Consider the following 19,545-nt stretch of genomic DNA (forward strand, 5'->3'; position numbering starts at 1 on the left):
TAAAAACGACCGGAAGAGTCGGAAGTCAAACACGAAATGCAATACCACCTACATCCACCGGGGCCGTTGCTTCAAGCCGAGGGGTGGGGGCTTGGTTTGGCGCTGCCACGCTAGCGTCGCTGGGAAAGATGAGACGTATACAGTGACGTAATGACGTGGCTCTGTGGTGACTCTCTATCCTGTGGAAAAGCAAACCGTTTTTTAGAAGACTCGCAAATTGAACCAGCTCCTAACCGGTTCTAGCACTAGCTCAGAACTAGCTCCCGGTTCACTTTGGTGGAAAGGGGGTATATGAGAAGAGCCGGAAAATCCGAAAGCAAAACTACAATGTTGTTTGAAAAATTTGACAAAATAGCTACTATGCACAGCAGCGCTGGAATAATTGGCAAGTACAGAGTAATCTGGTGAAATGCCTTTTGTACTAGCCTTTTAAATGTTTAAAGATCCTGTAAAGTGGACCTGGAAATGAGTTTTAAGTTTGCCACACCACAGAATGTGTTATTAACTACCCATCCAAATTCTAATGAAAAAATAACACCGACAAGTATGTTAAATTAGGCTTTGAAATCGTGAAATAAATCTGCAGTCTTCTCTGCTTGAGACTGGGGGGGCGTGTCGCCTGAAGGAGCTGAAGCTCCGCCCCTCGCTGCCTAGTGCCTACCTCCGACCCAGATAATGGACACTATGTCAAGCCGAACAAAACCGTATAGAATTTGAATTTATTTGTTCAATGAGTGAAACATACAGATGCATATAAATGAAATGTTCCCCTGAGCTGTAACAGTAAAAATGGAAACCAGAGACAGCAGACAGTGAGCTCTCCAACTAGGCTACTTCTAACACATTAGCTACCATTTCACCAAAATACCATTATTCTACACCGAGTAGCCTAATATCAATTTAGCGCTTTGCACTAACTCATAGCAGAGATACATCTGGAAAAGTTATCTAGTATAATTATAACAAGCACACAGAACTGAGTGATGAACTGCTGGCGGCGGTGGATGGTCCAGGTGCGACCGGAGGATGAACGGCCGGAGGGGCGATGCTCAGTACGGCTCCGCGCTGCAAGAGAAGCCGTGTGTTGGTGATCCCCGTCTGTCTCTGGTCTTAAAACTGTCCGCCGTGAAATGGTCAGTGCAGAGGCGGCTGTTGGAGTTTATCCGAAGCTTTCCATGAGCGTGGCTCTTCACAAAATCTATCCACCTATTTTTCCTTTCATTATCAATAGGGAACTTAAATGGCATTGCAGCGCAGCTGGAGTTCTTGCATCCAGGGAAGATGCAGTTGCAGATGGTGGGAGACATCCTGAAGCTAGCTAGCTAGCTGATGTAGGCTACAATAACAGTACAGCAGGAGGAGCCATTGAGTGATCTGACGTAGATAGGGCGAAATTATGTAGATAGGGCATTTTTTGGCTCCGCCCATTAAAACCTGATCTGAAAACGGAAGAGAAACTGTGACAAAGTTTTAGCGCTTTGCACATGCTTTCAGGAACTCATTTCACACGTATATAATGTACTTAAAAGCAAAACATGGAATTTACTTTACAGGATCTTTAATAGTGTAGAAACTATAAAGCAAATGGTAGAAAGTGAGCAATTGCTCGTTGAGACTTTATCACAGAAGTTAACTAGGTCCAAATTATCTAATTGATTAGTTAGATGTGGATGAAAACATCAAGGATAGATGTATGGAAAGCATGGGATATAATTTTTGTAAAATCATGTTTGGATGATATTTGTTTTGCCTTTACTTAAAGACCTCACATGATCACTGAGGAAACACAGTTTTATTTAAAATAAGAATACTGACAAAACTGTCATAAAGATAGATTTACTTTCTGTAAACTGTAAATTCTGCAATTCTGTCACTCATTAGTTTAAACCTATCATATGGGCTGAAGCCACATTCAATCATCGGAAAATACAATTTAACGTTGAACTGTTTTTGCAGTTACTGTACTTCTTGTTAAGTCAAAACTTGCTAATGGATTTAAAATACACAAAATTTATTTAATATTGTACAACTAGAGATCGAAATACTTAATCCATTTGATTAAAGAACAATGAACTATCTCAAATGGCAAATGAGGTCTGCAGATGTCATTTACCAAATAATTTTCTGTGTGCTATTTGAGTTTTCAATGGCTATCAGCATCAATTAATGATGACTACATGCAGTTGCTTTGCATATAGCTTATAAGTAAAAGCTACAGCTGCAACTCCTTTTCAGCCTGGTGTTATGAGGGATAGCATAAAATAGAGTGCTTCTTTAAACCGAAGCACTACTTGATAAAAAGGCATCCCTGTAGTGGAAATGAGTATCATGTTAAAAAGCAGACTCAAACAACAGTGTTTGGCACTAGTAATAATACATCAGCTTTCCATACATCTGACCTCAGATCAATCAAATCAGCCCTGGATTCTAAGATTGACTCTGGTGCAGCTCCCGGTAATTTAGATTTCACACAGCAACAACATGTCAAATTGTCATCTGAAGGAGGTCAAAATACTTTCAGCATCCTGCCAAGTAGCAATCGATTAACTAAACCCAGGAACACTGGTTCTGCAGTGTCTTGACAAAAGATCTTAACACCGAGTTTAAAATAGATACTGTGACTAACTAGTAGTCTTGAGGGAGCGTTTTGCTATAAAATGTTTTTTAACCACAACACTGGCTTAACAACAATATCAACTGTACAGACAAAATAGATGGATGTCAGCTTCCATTGGGTGACATTAGGCTAGATAACGGATAAGGATAGAGAGTTTTCTGATTCAGAGTATTCAGACAAGATGGAGACTTAGTAAACAAAACTGTGGATGTCTCACTAGGACATGCTTTTAGTTGCCTTTAGGAAGGAGTTATCATTGTCCAAAATTGATATTCATAAGGAAATGATTTAGTGTAATTCACAAGTTTTCTTCCAGATGAGACTAAAAGCCCATAAGGACCTATTTAAAGAACATTTTGTAAAACTAAAAATGGCTAAATGTGCATGACACCTTTGTGAAGCAAATTATAGCATCACAACCTTTTTTGTAATTTTTAGAAGATTTTCAAATAGCCTTTTTTCATCACAATGCATTGTGGGCATTTTTAAAGCTCATTATTAGAAAAAGGAGCAAATTGGTAGTTGTAACTACTGCATGCATTCACTCATTAAACTTGAGCTACTGTTGAAAAAACAAAACCTGCTTTGAGTAGTAGAGATTTGATTGGATCAAACTTTCTTAAAACCAGAGGCTAAACTTGTTGAACTCAACAGAACTTCACTTAGAACGTAGTGTTTGCTTAGAAAACCAAACAAAGTATTTTTGTCTTGGTTATTTAAAGTTCTTAATTTAAGCAAACTGATTGCCTTAAACCATGTGAGTTGGATAACTCATCATTTTGAATTACCAAGTCCTCCAATACCAGTAAGTGCAACAAGGGTTGTTTACGTTGCCTAATTTTATGTAACTCATTCAGATAAATTCTTAGTCCTTAAATTGACTAAGCTTATGCAACTCATATGTTATGTGTTTTATTATTCTTTCAAAGTAAGCTTACACCCACTTTTTCAAAATGGCAAATCTGTCCCCTATATTTTATCAAGAAAAGTTTTTTTTAACAGGAGCATCCTCAGCCAATACAGAAGCTGTCCCACCCACATTTGAAAAGAAACATATGCCCCTGAGTTTTTGAGAAAGTGTTACTCTATTCCTCTAAGGAATTAAGCCCATGTTAAAATAATTGAACTCAAACATTGACTAAGTCAGAAATACAGAATAATCAAATTCATATTACTAGATGGACTTGAGTAAATGTATCTTTCTGTAAATATTAAGCAAAATTAACTAGATTCATTTCGTAAGATCTGCTGTTGGGGTCAGATTGCACTTTGATTTAGAATAAAATAGATTACATTAAAATGCCTTTTAATTTAAGCAAAAATAATGTGTCCTGAAGGTAGATATACTTTTAAAGGTTACATTAAGTACCCTACAACTACATAGCGGTAGGAGGTGATTAGGGTTGGGAATTTGCAAAAATGTGACGATTCAATAGTATTGCGATATTTGGGCCACGATTCAATATTATTGCGATTCTTAACATATTGCGATACAGCAAGTATTGTGATTCAATTCTGCGATATATTGCGATTCATGTCCCCCATATTATTCAAAGACATTACAAAAAATGAAGAAAATAAGACTGTTCAACTCACTTCAAATGTCACATTTAATTCTGTGAACAACATTATCTTCCACACATTAACTGAAGTGCAAAAACTCTGTCCTTGAACATTCAGGACTCAGGACCTTTTGTAATTATTTTCTGAATAGGAGACCTCTCACATGAACGCTGAGTTCCCAGAACATAACTTAAAATTATTTAAATACAATAGAGTAACATAAACCTGAGAATAAACATATAAATAAGAGTAACTTAGAGCTTCAATCAAAATGAGAAAAATAAACAAAAATGTGTACTGCTAGAGTCCAGTCCAGTTGGCATCAAGGTCATGAACCAAAATGTTAAATTCATTTCGGAATCTTGGCATTTTTGTTACTGCAGGAGATATAGTAACGTCCCAGAGGAGCACTTTAATATCTGAGCTGTTGACCAACTCCTTTTTAACCAAAACAATCTGTTTGTTAGCGATGCCCCACTCTTCGGTTGCCGTTTTCAGCACCTCAGCCACATTGGCCCCGGTATGACTCTCATGCATCACCCTGGTTTGTAGAACATGAGCTAAAAGCTGCCATTCATTCGTGACGTGATGCATGGTTATGGTCATGTACGACTCCGTAGCTCTTGAAGACCAACCGTCACACATTATAGCTACTCCTTAGGCTAAACTCAAAGTTTCATTTACCTCCTCTTTGACTTCGCTGTAGAGTTTGGAGACGGCAGTGTCGGTAAAATATTTATGCGAGGGGATCCCATACTTGGGCTCCAGCATGCTAAGCAGATTCTGGAAACCTTCATTTTCCACCACACTGTAAAGCCTGGGACACACTGCCTGCGATCGGCTGCGATCTGCTGCAACGCGCCTGGAAGCGCCGTCTTTTTTCTTTCGGCGCCCATGTTATCAAATGGGACTGACCACACTGGCTGCGAAGCGCCGCGATCGGCAGCGATCGTTTCGGCAGCTGGTCAAAAAAAAAATCGCGAGACGCTTGCGAAATCGGCTGCAAGATGATGAAATACACCCTATTAATTGATATATTTGAATAAAAAAACATGTAATTAAGATTTTACTCCATTAATTGTAGACTACGGTGAACATTTGTAAAGTTGTAGACTTTATAATTACACAATGTTGGTAACGAACGGCCCTTTACATGTGGTTACCCTGATGAAAACAAATGAAAATAAACGGATTGATCTGTTGAGCTAGCATGCCCGTAGTTCTTTTGTTTGTTTGAGAGAAACGAGTTGTCACGCGTTGCACACAACACACACGCGTGCAGACATAGCCTACCGAGAGAGAACCCCCAAGTCGATTTCTAAAATCAGCATCAAATGAATTCTCGAAGTTGAAAAGCACAGGGAGTTGTATGACCCCCAGCAACAATTTTACAAGGACGTAAACCCCTCCAAAAAAGTTCGGAAAAGTTATTTAGGTCGATTATTCCTCCCCTTCAATAATACCAATTGGTATTGTATTTTATATCATGGAAAGCCTGATTAGTCACATTTACAACGAGGTACAACTTGTAAGGATCGTGTATTCGTGGAATGAGCAACACAGCTAACCGTGTGGGTAGCGGCCCAAAAAAATGTGCCAAAATCCCCTACAATATTCTTCTGTTGGTATTCACTCTCGTTTTGAGTTGCTTGGTGGATTGGATAATTGCACTTTCCCACAGTAATAAGGGAAAAACAACACATATTGGCCATTTTTACACTTTATTAATTTTACACTGTCAGGGACCTCAGTAGTGTGTGGAAGATCCATAGCAGCCACAACAGCTTGGCACCTCCTCCTCATGCTGGTCACCAGCCTGGTCACACACTGCTGTTGGATGGCATCCCATTCCTCAACCATTTGAGGAATGGGATTTTGGCAAATTATTTTGGGACGCTACCCACACGTTAGCTGTGTTGCTCAATCCACGAATTCACGATCCTTACAAGTTGTACCTCGTTGTAAAGGTGACTAATCAGGCTTTCCAACGATATAAAATACAATACCAATTGGTATTATTGAAGGGAAGGAATACTCGACCGAAATAACATTTCCAAACTTTTTTTGAGGAGTTTAGATAAGGATCAATGCTGGGATATAGCCAATGCCATGTTTATGTACCATGTCAGCGTAAAGGAAAGCTCAGAGTAGCAGAAAGGCTTGGTGACCGGCGCGGAGAAATGCGCGTCTGGTGTGAACAGCTTTTGCTCAGTCGTAGCCGATCGTAGCCGATCGTGGCGCTGCGCGGCGCGTCCAGGCGCTTCGCAGCCAGTGTGTCCCAGGCGTAAGGCTGTAAATCTTTGGAGATGAAGTAGGCTAATGCCTCAGTGATTTTCTTAGCTTTTGGAGGTAACTTTATCATTGTTGTTTGGTCCAAGGTGCGTTGATTTGGGGGTAGGACAACAACTTCTCCTCCTCAGGGGCCGCTAAGTCCAAATGGTACCTAGTGAGATGGGCTGTCAAGTTTGTCGTATTCCCACAGTACTTAATTTTCATGTGGCAGATGGCATACTGCATGTCAAGGTCTTTACTATTCTCTTTTTGATGGAAACCGAAATGTACCCACCCTTTCGATTTTTAAAGAAGGCGGAGCGTCGTGTACGGGGGGTCAGATGGCTGAGCGGTTAGTGAGTCGGGCTATTAATCAGAAGGTTGTTGGTTCGATTCCCGGCCAGGCAAAATGATGTTGTGTCCTTGGGCAAGGCACTTCACCCTACTTGCCTCGGGCGGAATGTCCCTGTACTTACTGTAAGTCGCTCTGGATAAGAGCGTCTGCTAAATGACTAAATGTAAATGTAAAATGTACGACCGGTTGAGATGGTGAAGCCATTTTCATTTGAATTTGCTGTTGAATGCACGTCAACAAAGCACCGCAACAAGCGCCACCTTGTGGATGTAATATTATCAGAGTAAACTCTGAGTAAACAATGGAGAAAACCCGAAAGTAAAAAAACATATTTCTATAAATAAATATTGCAATACTTTGCGCTACTGTATCAACATAGTTGCATGCGCAAAAAATATTGCGCTACTGAGCATAATCGATTTTTTCCCCGACCACTAGAGGTGATGTCAACTTTCCAGAGATAAATTACATCTTAAACTACTCCCAGACACTAGGGGAGGGCGATTATGGCCAAAATCTTCTATCACGGTATGAGTCATTTTATATCACGGTTACGGTATATATCACGGTATAGTAATTGTTCTGTAAATTCAATTAAGAAATGGTACAAAATAACCATACCATACTTCATCATCACACTCGATTATTTATTACAAACAAAACAACTGCCTCACATGAGACAACACTTGAGTTAAAAACAAGACTCAAAAAAGTTACGAGTACGAGCGTTCCGATTGGCTGATGCGCAGTCATGGCATCCGCATGGTGACCTACTCACAGCTCAATACGGATCCATAAAGCCGACAATTTCAAAATGAGCACCCTCCATTTAACACATGGAGGGTGTAGAACACTAAAGAACAAGCCATTTAAACAGCTGTGACAGACTCAGGTGTGCCCCCAGATGTGATATGCAAGGTAAAAGTAGGCTACCTCCCATGAATGGCTGGAGAGAGCAACTGGCAGACATGTTTGTTTAGGCTGCAAAGTGTCACATTCTGTAAGACCTCTGTACATGTCACTGTTCTTATAAAAATACAGTACACAATTCTTAAAGGGGTCATTGACTGAGTTTTTGGGGTATTTTACACTGTTCCTTAAGGTCTCCGAATAGGGTATATAACATTGGTTGGGCTGAAAATGGCCCGGGTGCTGTTCTATGTGCCCATATGCACCCTGTGAAAAAAACAAGAGGTTTTCTCCCTTTTATGGTATGCTCATGAATATATAGATGAGCTGCGCGCTGATTGGTTGGTTTACAACGAGTGAAGCTGCGGAGCAAAGACGCAACACAGCCGACAGCACTCACTGAAACATCGAAAGTGGAGACTTGAAATACAAATTTACAAATAAATCTATTGTCTACACAACACTGTTTTCAACAGATTGACTAGATATCATTTGAAATGATAACGTTAGTTGTTTCCACTTCTGTTGTCGAAGCAAACGGGATCAACTTCGGTGGGTAACGTTACAGCTTAGCTCTAGCAACTAGGGATGGGCATAATTAATCGACGATAGATTAATTGATCATTAAGAATTTCGTCAATGACATTATTTTCATCGATATTCATCGATAAAACTAATGCATGTTCTGTTGCGTAGTGTGAGTATTGAAGGAAAGCGATGGATTTCGCTATGTGGCAGCAATTAAACATTTTACCACACAAAGGCAATGTTTGAAAACAACGCCACAGGCCTACTCAGTATACCCGCGAGTTTCCATGTATTTCAAAAGTAAACATGGAGTCAGTTGGCTGAGCGGTGAGGGAATCGGGCTAGTAATCCGAAGGTTGCCAGTTCGATTCCCGGTCATGCCAACTGACGTTGTGTCCTTGAGCAAGGCACTTCACCCTACTTGCCTCGGGGAGAATGTCCCTGTACTTACTGTAAGTCGCTCTGGATAAGAGCGTCTGCTAAATGACTAAATGTAAATGTAAATGTAAACATGAAGATGTCACGGCGAAGTGTACCGTGGGACAATTTTCACATAAAAAATGACTTTATTCACTGCCAACACTGCAAAGCTGAGTATAAATAATAACTCCTCCACGACTCAAATGATGTACCACTTGAAAAACGTACATCCGACCCTGGTTAGTGGCGGTGCATCCTGCTCTCGGTCTCAAGTTTAACCGAGCATCAACTCTGTGTTAGCACGGAGGAGCTGCGATGCACAACGAGCAGAGACAATTACACAACGGATCTGCAAGTTCATCGAGATGGATATACTACCCTTAAGTGTTGTTGAGGGCGAAGGTTTTTATGAAGCTTTGTAAATTAGCCTAATTCATTGTTGTCAGTCCAAAAAAATAAAAAACGAGGTCAGTTGTGTTTGAACACCGGCTTCTAGCTGTCGGCTCCGCTGCTTAGGAGTACAGAAAGAGTTGTTCATCTTGTAATAAAGATCTCAATGAGGAAACACGCAGTATTCACTGCATTTTAATATAGCCAATAAATAGTGAATTTTAGTATTAAAATATTAATGATTAATCGATAATCGATCGTTAATTCTCCCGACGATCGATGAAGACAATCGAATGCCCATCCCTACTAGCAACCAAACTATCGGGATTCAACTCAGCTTCAGTTAGCTCTAGCTATCGCTGAAAAATAAAAAAGAACCTGACAAAGATCGGACAAACATTGTAGACAAGAATTGTAGATTTACATGACAACATGGGTTATTGATTAGAATGAAACACAGTCAGGAACATGAAATAACGTTAGCCCCATTGCCAATAATTTAAATCATCATACATTCTACCAATGCTAGATACAGGCAGGATACGTTAGCATTGCTAACTGTTAGCGACAAAATCATACTACAGCTTGCGGTTGTGATGAACATAAGGTCTGAACAGCACCTCTTTTCAGCAACAGCTTCATAGCAAATCCTGCTTTACATTGTCCCAGGTTTTCAAAACTGTTCTCTGTGAAATGGTTCGAGCAAATGTGTAACTGAGGGTCGAACCGCACAGGGATCTTCTCATAGACAAACATCACAGCCGGTCGAGTGTTTGGTTCCTTGGGAAACCTCTGAAAATTGTCAGCATTCCCTGTACAGCCTGGAACACTGCATGTATGACCGTAGTCCATTTTCAATATCCTTGAAAAACATTCTTCTTTGTAATTCCGTGGAAGTACACAGAGCAGCGCGCAGCAAATTTTGGGTGTGACAAAGGTACAGACCAGAGCCAAAAAAGGTGGATTTCAAAACCGACCGTTTTACAGCTACATTTTTTAATTGTGAGATTTGCATAGGAAAGAGGTGTCAACGGACTGTGAGGTTCACTGTATTTCCATTTTACCCACTGAACTGTCGTGAACTGTCAAAAGGTAAATTCGGTTTTGCAATCAATGACCCCTTTAAAGCCAATATGCAGGTAAAAAAAACTACTATTTGGTTCGCATTACTATTTGGTAAGTATATGGAATATACTGTATTACACATCAAGTTGCAGACAAACAAAGACAGACATAGGCCTACACACATACCTGGCTTGTCTTCATTGTACACAAGCTGTAGATGCAGGGGCTGGCATTAGCCCCGATGGTAAATGTTGAGACTTTGAAAGAGCTATATAACAACACTTCTTAAATGACACAGAAGCTTTTTGCCTTTATCTGTAGAGTGCTGATGTGTAGCCTAGCTGTGGCAGGAAAAGTGTGGTGGCATAATTGTGAGGATGAAACTAATTTTGTCAAGTGCTGGGCAGGGGTGTAGCCAGAATAATCTTTTTGGGTAGGCCTAGAAAAATATGGATAGGCATATTTTCATTTTTTTTACTTATTTAATTTGCGGAGATATTTTCGTTTTTGGGTACATCCGTTGTGAAGGCCAGTAAGCTGAGTTGTTCCTTCTTTGGGACACCACACCCAGTACAATCCCTTCTGTATAGCAGCCAAGATTCCACCATTGTGACATCCATCATATGAAAGAATAGTCAGTGGTACCACTTCTTTGATCGTACTTTTGTGCGATACAGTGCTATTAGGGAGTCGAGGAGGTCTACTCCACCCATGTTTTTGTTGTAAATGGATACAACATTGGGACGCACAACTTCCACCATTTATTTGGCGTTCTTGTCCCACCTTTGGACCATGTTGGTTGGATTGGCAGCTGCATATGTGCTTAACAAGGTCACTGAACGATTGTCATGCCATTTCACTGCTCTCAGATACACACCATCATGTTTAGTATCTCTCTCTTCAAAGGTTCCTCTACCTTTTTTCTTCATCATTTTATCCTCTGTAAAGGTACAACCTGGCAACCGATTGGATCTTACTGTTCCAATGCTATGAAATTTCATTTTCTCAAGTTGGACTTGCAGGTCGACGCTGCAGAACCAGTTATCAAAGAACATTTTGAAGGACACTACCAATAGCTAAATCAATAAACAAAGTATAAAATATGTTATTTATCATGTTAATCTCCAAAACAAGTTATGTAGTGGTAGTTAGTAAAATAATTATTGATTTACTGACATCTGTGTCATTTTATAAACATGCATGGCTACATGGAATCCTCAGTCCACTATTGCATGTTGTTGCTTTGAAGCAACATAGCTATTTTGTCAATTTACTCAATAAATATTTCATGGAAATATAAAAACATTATACAAATCAAATCAGAACTTACTCAAGATTGTGAAAATATTTTTTAGTTGATGAAAATCTTCAGGAAAATGCCCCTTTTTGACAGTTTTGGGGACACCAAAAACATGGCTGCCGTGAATGCTATATGTTAAGGAAAGGGGTTTAAAAAAAGGAGGGACAGGTCATATGATCAAATGTAAGCACACTATTGGTTTCCTTTACCTCCTTTCTTTTACAAAGAGCATTTTTAATTGGTGGCAGTCTTTTGCAAGTTTGTCATACTGGGGGGAAAAGAGTGTGTTACCCTGAAGCAACACTATGCAATACAATGAATTTCCCTTTTTATGTGTAGTGAGCCTATGGTTTTGATGGCCAAGAATTTGTTTAATAAATTATTATGGACCTGTCCAAGGCTTTTAGAGCTTTCTTCATTTCTTTTTTCTGGACAGCATATCAGCTTTTTTATTCCCTCACTTTTCCAGATTTTCCATGACCGTGGGTACACTGTATTAACAACGCACTTGTATTTATCTTTACCTCAATGACAATTTAATTTTATTAATTACACCAGTCATTTAATTTAATTACACCAGTCAGAGAGGGGGTGCTGAAAAGTACAACCTTCTCTATAATGTTCACCCTTGTAGTGGGAAATCGATTATTGGGCATGATGGCAACCGGTCAGGTCTGGGGCCTAAGATGGAGAACTGTGGCCTACGAAGTAGAATTACACTTTGAACAGGCTCAAACCAGTATAGAGGAGAAGTCTGGTGGGAGGTTGGTTTGGCAATCTGAGTATGGGAAAAGAGTGTTATGAGAAGAACTTACACAACAATGGGTTGCTAGACAAATCAACAGGATGGTCCTGTCTGAGAAAGGAGGGGGTCCAGATAGCTTACAGCTGTGAACTATCAAAAAGTAAGGACTTGAGAGATAAAAGTAACCCCTAGGGTCAAAGTCATGTCGCAAAAGTAACAGGCAAGGAGAAAGGGGGGCTAGGGTGAGTCAGCATTAGGGGAGACTGTGGTGTGTCTCAATAGCAGAAACAATAGGGGTCTTGCCAAATTTTAGAATGAGAACCCCATAGAGCAGAAGCCAGAAGAAGGAGATATGGCGGATGTGATAATGGGTTAAGCATGACGTGAATGGAGACTGAGAGTTGGGGTGAACTGGAGTTTAGATGAAACAAGGACATTGAGAGTGGGGGCTTTTGGGGTGAAGGAAGTTGATCAACACTTTAAAGGGGTGATTGACTGTTTTTTGGGGGGTATTTCACACTGTTCCTTAATGTCTCCGAATAGGGTATGTAACATTGGTTGGGCTGAAAATGGCCTGGGTGTTATTCTGTGCCCCCTGATACATCCAGTGAAATTTTCCCAGGAAAAAACGCTAGGTTTTCTCCTTTTATGGTATGCTCATGAATATATAGTTGCGCTGCGCGCTGATTGTTGGTTTACAACGATTTAAGCTGCGGAGCAAAGACGCAACACGGCCAACAGCACTCACTGAAACAACGAAGGTGGAGACTTGAAATAACAACGAACAAATAAATCTATTGTGTCTGCACAAAACTGTTTTCAACAGATTGACTAGATATCATTTGAAATGATTATGTTAGTTGTTTCCACTTCTGTTGTCGAAGCAAACAGGATCGCCTTAGGTGGGTAACGTTAGCACTACAGCTTAGCAAACAAACTATCGTGATTCAACTCAGCTTCAGTTACCTCGAGCTATCTTGCTGAAAAATAGATCTGGACAAACATGCATCTTGAATTGTAGATTTACATGACAACACGGGTTATTTATTTGAATGAAACAGTCAGGAACATGAAATAACGTTAGCCCCATTGCCAATAAACTAGGCTAAATCATCACACATTCTACCTATGCTCTTGCGTTAGCAAGCTAAACTAGTTTACATGCCTACAGTCTAGGTGTTTTTCGCTATCTAGCTGTACTTGCATTCCTTGCAAATCAGCGTTAATAAATAGGGGTATTCCTATAGATAAACATCAGCCAAGCCTGTCTAGTGTCTTGTTCTTTGGGAAGATAGTGAAAAGTGTCAAGATTCCCGGTACAGCCTGGAACACTGCATTTATGGCGCTCCATTTTCATCTTGAAAACTTATGAACTTTCTTATTTGTAATTCCTGTGGAAGTACCGAGCAGCGCGCAGTTAGCTAAAAAAGTGTCGGAGATCTACGCGACCTCCGTTTATGTTCCTGGACCAGAAAACCAGAGGGCGGGTACATGTAAAATTTGGGGCGTGACAAAGTTGATGCTGCAAGTTGTGACGTCACAACTTGCACTGTTTCAAAAGCTAGCGTTTGCAAGTTGCAGTTTCAAAAAGTGAAATTTTGATAGGAAAGAGGTTTCAATGGACTTTGAGGTTCACTGTATGTCTATTTTACACACCAAACTGTCATTTTTCAACTATGACAAGGTAAATTCGGTTTTGCAATCAATCACCCCTGTAAAGATCCTGTAAAGTGGAATTAAAAACGAGTTTCAAGTTCACCACACCACAGAATAATGTGTTATTAACTACCCATCCAAATTCGAATGAAAAAAAAACACAGACAAGTATGTTAAATTAGGCTTTGAAATCGTAAGAAAATCAGCAGTCTTCTCTGTTCGAGACTGGGGGGGGGCGTGTCGCCTGAAGGAGCTGAAGCTCGGCCCACTCTCTCAAGTAAGCTACCTACGACCCAGATAATGGACCCTATGTCAAGCCGAACAAAACAGTATAGAATTAGAATGTATTTGTTCAATGAGTGAAACATACAGATGCATATAAATGAAATATTCCCCTGAGCTGTAACACAGGAGTAAACATTTACAGCAGAGACAGCAGACAGTGAGCTCTCCAACTACTTCTAGCACATTAGCTACCATTTCACCGAAATTCCATCATTCAACACCGAGTAGCCTAATATCAAGTTAGCGGTTTGCACTAATTATAGCAGAGATACCTCTGGAAAAGTGATCTAGTATAATTATAACAAGCACACAGAACTGAGTGATGAACTGCTGGCGGCGGTGGATGGTCCAGGTGCGACCGGAGGATGAACGGCCGGGGAGGCGATGCTCGGTACGGCTCCGCACTGCAAGAGAAGCCGTGTGTTGGTGAACCCCGTCTGTCTCTGGTCCATATTAAAACTGTCCGCCGTGAAATGGTCAGGCTCATGGTCAAGCTTTCCATGACCGTGGCTCTTCACAAAATCTATCCACCTATTTTTCCTTTCATTATCAACAGGGAACTTAAATGGCGTTGCAGCGCAGCTGGAGTTCTTGCATCCAGGGAAGATGCAGTTGCGGGTGGTGGGAGACATCCTGAAGCTAGCTAGCTAGCTGATGTAAGCTACAATAACAGTACAGCAGGAGGAGCCATTCAGTGATCTGACGTAGATGGGGCGAAATGACGTATATAGGGCATTTTTTGGCTCCGCCCATTAAAACCTGATCTGAAAACGGAAGAGAAACTGTTCTTCGGTCTAACTCCACATTTCAGTGCAACAAAGTTTTAGCGCTTTGCACATGCTTTCAGGAACTCATTTCACACGTATATAATGTACTTAGAAGCAAAACATGGAATTTACTTTACAGGATCTTTAAGAGCCAGGGGATGCGCACACAGTTTTTGGGTGGATAGGAACGGGTTAAAGAACCTTCTAGAAGGTTCTGAGGCTATTGTGAAATATTAAAGCAGGGCAGGGTTGATGATCCTCATATCTGTCTATATAATGAGATGTCCAAGGAAATGTGAGTGCCTTTTGAACCTTCGGCGTACGCTGCATTTGCCTTGCTGAATAAACCACCAAGCCATCTTGAGTTTTTGAAAGATATTCTGTCTCAGACTCTATTTTTGATAATCCTTCTGGAAGACGTCTAGTTTCTTCAACACCCTCATTGTAGCTCAGGGACCCTTTGTACTTGTAAGAACACCTCATGTATGCAACAAGTGTTCAGTCATGCAAAACATAATAGAACCAAATGTTTCTTGTTCAGAATACAGGGGCTTTTGTTAATGACTAAAATAGGTGCCAATAGAAAACCAGAAACATTGCTACACATGTGGATAATGTATGTTTCTTCCCAAAAACCCTAGCCCTTTTAATTGATAGCACTTTATTGGTTATTAATATGGACCTGTGTGTATATTAATCTGGCAGGCAAGGGGAACACACATGGCCACTGTAACACAGCATTAAGAATTTAAGAGGCTAATGAAATAATGAACACATGAAAGAGCGGGTGTTCCTCTTGGGACGTAATCTATAAGAGAGAAGCATTGACTAATTGTTCACCTCTTGAGGGATGTCACCACTTGAGAATGCACACATTTTACTCACTACAATCAGCAGGGGGGGGGGGGGGGGGGGGGGTAGAAATTACCTTCTGGGTCCTGGGTCTACAAAAACAGGCCTCCATACCCCTAGTCCCCTAAAGGATTAGTCATCAATTCCACAGACAGAAAAATTATAATTCCCCTCAGACTTGCTATTTGTCATTTCAGACCATAAAAGAGCAAGCAGCAATTGTTATTAAAGGTGCTGTAAAGCTAATTCCATGATTTGCTTCTCAGTACGACTGTGAAAGTAGTTGCTGAAAGCATGTGCAAAGCTCTAAAACTTTGTCGCACTGAAATGTGGAGACTGTTGAACAGTTTCTCACCCGTTTTCAGCTCAGGTTTTGTTTAGGCGGGGCAAAAGCCAACCTTTCTACATCACAGCCACCAATCTACGTCAGATCACAGACGGTTTAACCTGCATTCTGTTACTCAGCTGGTACAATGCAAAGACAAAGTAATTAACACATAAAACACTCAGAGACTGCAGGTAGGTCTGTTCTGATATCTGCAATTGATTTAGTTAGTTGTTGCTGTTGTTACTAAATTCAATAAATTCGAGGGGGCGGAGCTTCAGCTCCTTCAGGGGACACCCCCCCCCCCCCAGTATCAAGCAGAGAAGACTGCTGATTTTCTAACGATTTCAAAGCCTAATTTAACATACTAGTTTGTATTTTTTTTCAGTCGAATTTGGATGGGTAGTTAACAACACATTCTTCTGTGGTGTGATGAACTTAAAACTAATTTTCAGTTCTGCTTTACAACCAATTTAACTTTGAAGACCTTGGGAAAACCCCCCCAAAACAATCCCCCAAAGACTTTGCTTCCTTCCTAGGTCTGGCTGTACTGCACTGAGGCAATGATCCTGTTGTGGAATATTGCCCTCTCTGGCAGCCAGTGGCGATTTTAAACTCTTTTTAGGGGTGCTCAAGCATACCAAAATTTAATCACAGCACCCCTAAAAATAATAATAAAAATTAAATAATTGAATAATTATGAATTATTATTATCTTAAATAAGTTTTAGTGCTCTAATGTGTTAAAACAATGTTTATTTATTAATGACACATCATTAGTTTCATTTGATACTGGTAGATCATGAAGAAAGGGACTTTTGTAGTTTTTGCATTCATTCAATATTTTCCATAATAATAAATACATGTATTAATTCTTATCCAGGGAAATTAGTGCTTTATTAGCAAGGGGGTTGAACACTTTTGCAAGGCACTGTATCCATGTCACATTCTCATTGGCGGCTGAGCCCCCCTAAAGGTCTGATCCTAGAATCGCCCCTGCTGGCAGCTGCACTTGTTTGTTGAAGTGATTCAAACCACAGAGATGATCTCTGGCCCAATGAACCACAAAAATTCAGACATAGCTTCTGTCTCTGATCTGAAGGGCCACAACATCATGGCCACCAACAAAACTCAGCAAAAATTGTTCTTGCTCTGGCTTTAACTTCTAGATATTCGGCAGCGTTGCCACAACGGACCGAATGGCTTCGCTCGCATCTTTCTCCGCCACCATTACTGAACTACAACTCAAACTAGCGCACGACAGCAACGTCATCGTTCTCAGCCACTCCCTCCGTTCGCTGATTGGACCACCAAAAATGTGGTTTCCAAAAACCGACTAATATACCGAAATCCCAGACCTAGTACAAAAGCAAAATGAAAATTGAGCGGAAGTACGTAGGAGGGCCGAGCCAGGCTAGATGAACATAGCCATTGGTCATGAATAGGGTTGGATATCGAAAACCGGTTCCATTTCATAACCGGTTCCCAATTTCCAAGAACCGATTCGACATTTTGATTCCTTATTTCAGTTCCTAACTTTATTACGAAGGGTATCATGATCCCTTGTTGGTATTTTTCCATCGATAAAATTGCTAATTTGCAAGAGATTTCTTCCGCACTGATGCTTGTAGGCTACTCCCCCGGTTCATATGGCTATAGGCTGATTGGTTGACTTTACAGCTCAAATATAGACTGAAGACAAAAAGGTTTCTGGCCTACTGCCTCTCTATTAAATGATCGCCCAATAATATGAAACGAAAATGGCAGAGTAGGGCACAAGAAAAGGCAAAATAAAAAATAAAAAATTGTCTGAGAGATATTTATGACAAAATATGGGTTCACCCATTATATTCTTATATTTGTTCTCTTTTTTTGGAATCGGAAACAAGATTCGATAATCTTCTGGATTCGAAATTTCTAATCATGCCCCCTTGAAGTCACAAATAATTTTGACAAAGCAAAAATACATTGTGATTTGCATAATTTCCTCAATGGGCTTCAATGCGTCTTTAAGACACGCCCCATTACAACCTGATCTGTCTGGAAAGCACTGGATGTTTGGTCCTTACACAGCTATATGAATTGTCGTTTAATCGTCAAGGTACACCACGCAGTTTACAATATGTAGCACTAAGCCTATTTAAAACTATAAAACTAACATAAGAAATCAATAGAAACAAAAGAAAATTCAACTCAATTGACAAACATTGTTTGATTCAGGGATGTGAAAGCTATCACATCAATTCGATTACAATACATTACGGAGGGTTGGGCGATAACTTATAATTTGTAGGTTACACTACACAAAGGTTACACACATCGCATGCACTCCAAATTAAACGGTATGTGCGTATTCAGAACATGACCTACAACCCACATTCATGAATAGCCAAATACAAAGCACGGATACATCATTTTCCTCGACATTGAATAGTGGAAAAGACGGCGCTGGTTTGCTTCTGTACGCAGTCCACTGCTATAGCCGACTGTGTAGCGTATCCTTCAAAAGCTAAAACAAGAACTCAATTGGTGGAGATAAACACGCGCCCCACGTAATGTTTTGTGTTAGTCGCGCGGTGAAGATGACCCACTTTACTACTGCCGCCTATATCTTTACATAAATCGGGGGGGTATTTAATATGTATTATTGCTGTTACGGTGCTTCATAAGCATGGCGCTGTAACTCGGTTTCGTCGATGCAGACCAGAGGCTCAGTTGTTTTGCATGTTTTCTTACCTCAGAAGAGCCGTGTCGCCTTGTCTGCTCACCACACTTTCAATCGAAGAATAGTCCACAGTTTGTCCCGCGGGCAAGCAAGACGGCAGAAAGCAGCACAGACTGAGAATTATTGCAGTAAGCCATTGACCAGAGACACAGGCATCCTGCACCGCAAACATTATGTCCATCACAGCTGGGTTGTATATTTCCCAAGTCTTCTAAAAAGAATAACCTCAACACAAATCAGATTTCCACACGGTTCTTTTTACAACCCATTAAAAAATGGCACACCGTATAGTTCTCCTGGTTTGTTTTGTTGAGACGTAGTCCACTGTACAAGAAAGTGTACCCTTCAGTGGCGTGCACACCATCTAGTGAGGAACTGTGATGTAAAATGGGAGCAGACCTAGCAGCAGACAACCCCCAGGCTCTGATCCTGTTGCCATGCGGCCGTTTCCCGGGCAACCTGTTCCCGTGGTTCGTGATAGATCATAAAATCTAGTACCTATTGATACAACAACCCAAACCCCAGAAGCAATCATCATAATTTGATCAGGGAATCATCTTAAATCGAGTCGGAAATGTACATTCTGAGAGGAATTAAAACATTTTAAATGGAACGTTGAATGAGAAATTCTTAAATATTCTTAAATGGTTTTGGGTACGATTATTTGACATGCTGTACAAATATTGATGCTTAATATTATCTAGATGATGTATATGCACACAATTATCTTTCACATTTGCGCACACAATAACATCCTACTGTTGTCCTCTGTG

General features: G+C 40.4%; 1 protein-coding gene across 2 annotated transcripts in view; it reads right to left on the reverse strand.

The window, feature by feature from the left end:
* The window catches only part of negr1 (neuronal growth regulator 1), a 202,339-nt gene extending 183,283 nt beyond the window's left edge, over positions 1–19,056 (reverse strand). For both annotated transcript variants that reach the window (XM_067230073.1, XM_067230072.1), the window contains exon 1: positions 18,784–19,056. In XM_067230073.1, coding sequence (XP_067086174.1) covers positions 18,784–18,953 — 170 coding nt within the window. In that variant the 5' untranslated portion in view covers positions 18,954–19,056. The remainder of the gene's footprint in view (positions 1–18,783) is intronic.
* Positions 19,057–19,545: the final 489 nt, after the last annotated feature.

The sequence above is a fragment of the Osmerus mordax genome, chromosome 26 (genome assembly GCF_038355195.1).
Source record: "Osmerus mordax isolate fOsmMor3 chromosome 26, fOsmMor3.pri, whole genome shotgun sequence".
NCBI classification, from domain to species: Eukaryota; Metazoa; Chordata; class Actinopteri; order Osmeriformes; family Osmeridae; genus Osmerus; species Osmerus mordax.